Source organism: Acyrthosiphon pisum, unplaced genomic scaffold, assembly GCF_005508785.2.
Source record: "Acyrthosiphon pisum isolate AL4f unplaced genomic scaffold, pea_aphid_22Mar2018_4r6ur Scaffold_20837;HRSCAF=22278, whole genome shotgun sequence".
Taxonomy (NCBI): domain Eukaryota; kingdom Metazoa; phylum Arthropoda; class Insecta; order Hemiptera; family Aphididae; genus Acyrthosiphon; species Acyrthosiphon pisum.
This window is the reverse complement of record NW_021770238.1, coordinates 37,977-40,610: the sequence shown is the minus strand read 5'-3', so window position 1 is coordinate 40,610 and position 2,634 is coordinate 37,977. Positions and strand designations below refer to the sequence as shown.

The following is a 2,634-nucleotide window of genomic DNA, read 5'->3' as shown; positions in this document are numbered from 1 at the left end:
CGCCGCATGCGGGCAACGCATTGCGTGCAGAACAGCATGGTCAGTATATAAAATGCACGCACTCGCCCGCACTAGCTAGGACATAGGGTAACACCAGTAATATTTCTGAAATCACTACGGGCCCTATCGACGTCTGGAACCTTACCTGATTGACCAACTTCGCCGGGACGGAAACGATTTTCAGAAGCTTGCTTCATTTTTGTCGCTTGGACTTTTACATTTTTAAGTGATTCATTTTTACTCTCACAAATAGATTTTATTCTTAACCCTTTCACTACCCATGGGTACTCCAAGGTACATACAATTAGAAGTGTGATAACGGCAAAGTTAATAATGATAAAAACCTGGAGTTTGAAAAATATTGTAGCGAAACGTATATATTTAGAATATAAGTTTAATTGATACTGTTAATTTTCAACAATATATAATTTAAAATTTAAAACGTAAAAATAAAATGCAAGTTTTTCTTGTTTTTATGTTTTCTCTGACAATACATCTTTGGATGTAATTTGGCACTAAGCTAAGAGATAGTATGGCGTCAAAATAATTCGTAGTGATAAAGTAGTATCTTGACAGTAAAATGAAATAAAAATCGGAAAAGTCGGACCACTAGATGGTGCGGGTGCAAGTCAAACAGTTGGTGGGTATTGAAATGCCCACGGGTAGTCGATTTAAATTATTACACTACCGATACAAAGTATTCATATTATTACCATATGATTCAAATGGTTCAATATTAATATTATTTTTAATTTATTTTTAGAAATATCTCTCCTAATATTTTTTACATATCTTCACAGAAAAAAATATTATCGATGTTGATATTTTTTTTTTTACACACAAACACATTTATAATTTTATCTGTTGATATTTATTATTCAAAACTTTTTTATTTATACCGTGTGTGTCGTCGAGGAACGTTATCGTCCACAGTATTTTGTAAAATTAATTATTCTATTGTTTATTTTTAATCGTAATTATGGCTAATAAATTAAAACCTCAAGAGATTTATGAACTGCTGGATGGTTACAATTCTGAGTTAGATACGTTAGACGACAGTGATGATGAACAAGCCCCAAATGAATTACACCAGATGAACGAAGAAGGTACAAAATACAACTCAACTTATTTTATAGCCATAAAATATTATAATAATAATGTATACAATTTATTAGGACAATTTCCGAATGAAGTTTTGGAAACACTACTTGCGGAGTTTAATGCGACTGAAACATTTTTTGAAAATGAAACCAATGATGAGCCAAATGCCGAGGTTGATTTAAATCTTAACTATACACATCAGGTATTGAACTATTTTGATAAGATTTTACGAATGGATGTTACTGCAAAAAATGAAATAAAATGGGTCTCACAACCTTTCGTCCCTCCAAAACTTTCAATAGACGATATTATGCAAGATTTACCATATTATACATTGACATTCCTTCACCATTACATTATTTCAATCGTTATTTTTCCGATAGTGATTTTGAAACTATGGCATTATTTACAAACATGTATGCACATCAAAATACGTTCTCGTGGAAAAAAAATACCGATAAATATGAGATACGAACTTTTATTGCGTTACATATACTGACTGGTTGTTTACGTTTTGCTAGAATTTCGATGTACTGGGATACATTTATCGGAATAAACGTTTTTATCAATAATATGTCAAGAAATCGTTTTTATTCTCTTAGGTCTAATTTTCACGTTATAGATAACATGAAAATTCCAACTGGTAATAAAGATCGATTTGTAAAAGTTCGTCCCATGTTTGATTGCATTCTAAAAAGATGTAGAGAACTAGTAAAAGAGCGTAACCTATCAATCGATGAACAGATTGTTCCATTCACTGGCCATTTAAATGTGAAACAATATTGCAAGGGAAAACCAAATCCGTGGGGCATTAAAATTTTCATGTTGTGTGGCGCCAGTGGCGTAATTTATGATTTTATTATCTATCAAGGCAGCGAGACCGAATTTTGTCCTCGATTTAAAAATAAATTTGGTTTAGGCGCTTCAGTTGTTCTACAACTAACAGAACATATCGAAGAAAATAAGCACTTTTTATTCTTCGATAATTATTTTGCTAGTTATAATTTGTTCGAAGTATTGTTGCAACGGAAAATATTTGCAGCATCAACCATACGAGTGGATAGATTTTCAAAGCCCCCGTTTTTGAACGATAAAGTGCTTGCTTCCATAGGGAAAGGGGCAACACATGAAATTCGCAATGACGAAAATACTATCGCACTGTTAAAATGGTATGACAGTAAATCGGTTCACATTGCATCAAATTTTATTGCATCTGGAAATGTAGACAATGTCGAACACGGTGGGATAAAAAATCAAAAAAATATGATACAGTTGAACGTCCAGAAGTAATTCAACTATATAATGAAAGCATGGGCGGTGTTGATAAAATTGATCAATTGATAGCCTACTACAGAATTTTTTTAAAATCGAAAAAATGGACTTTGCGTATGGTTTTTCATTCAATTGACATGGCGATCTGCAATTCGTGGTTGGAGTATTTACAAGATTGTAATTTGTTGGGAATTGAAAAAAAAAAGCAAATGGATTTACTGCATTTTAAAATGAGGCTTGCAGACAATCTTATAAATTTGG

At 32.3% G+C, this 2,634-nt stretch overlaps 1 protein-coding gene across 1 annotated transcript; it reads left to right on the top strand.

Annotated features, from left to right (window-relative positions):
- The first annotated feature begins 979 nt into the window (after positions 1-979).
- On the top strand, positions 980-2,391 carry LOC107882244 (piggyBac transposable element-derived protein 4-like). The gene is made up of 4 exons (XM_016800322.1): positions 980-1,106; positions 1,176-1,413; positions 1,485-1,631; positions 1,704-2,391. The coding sequence occupies exons 1-4, from the start codon at positions 980-982 to the stop codon at positions 2,389-2,391; spliced, it is 1,200 nt and encodes a 399-aa protein (XP_016655811.1).
- The last annotated feature ends 243 nt before the right edge of the window (positions 2,392-2,634 follow it).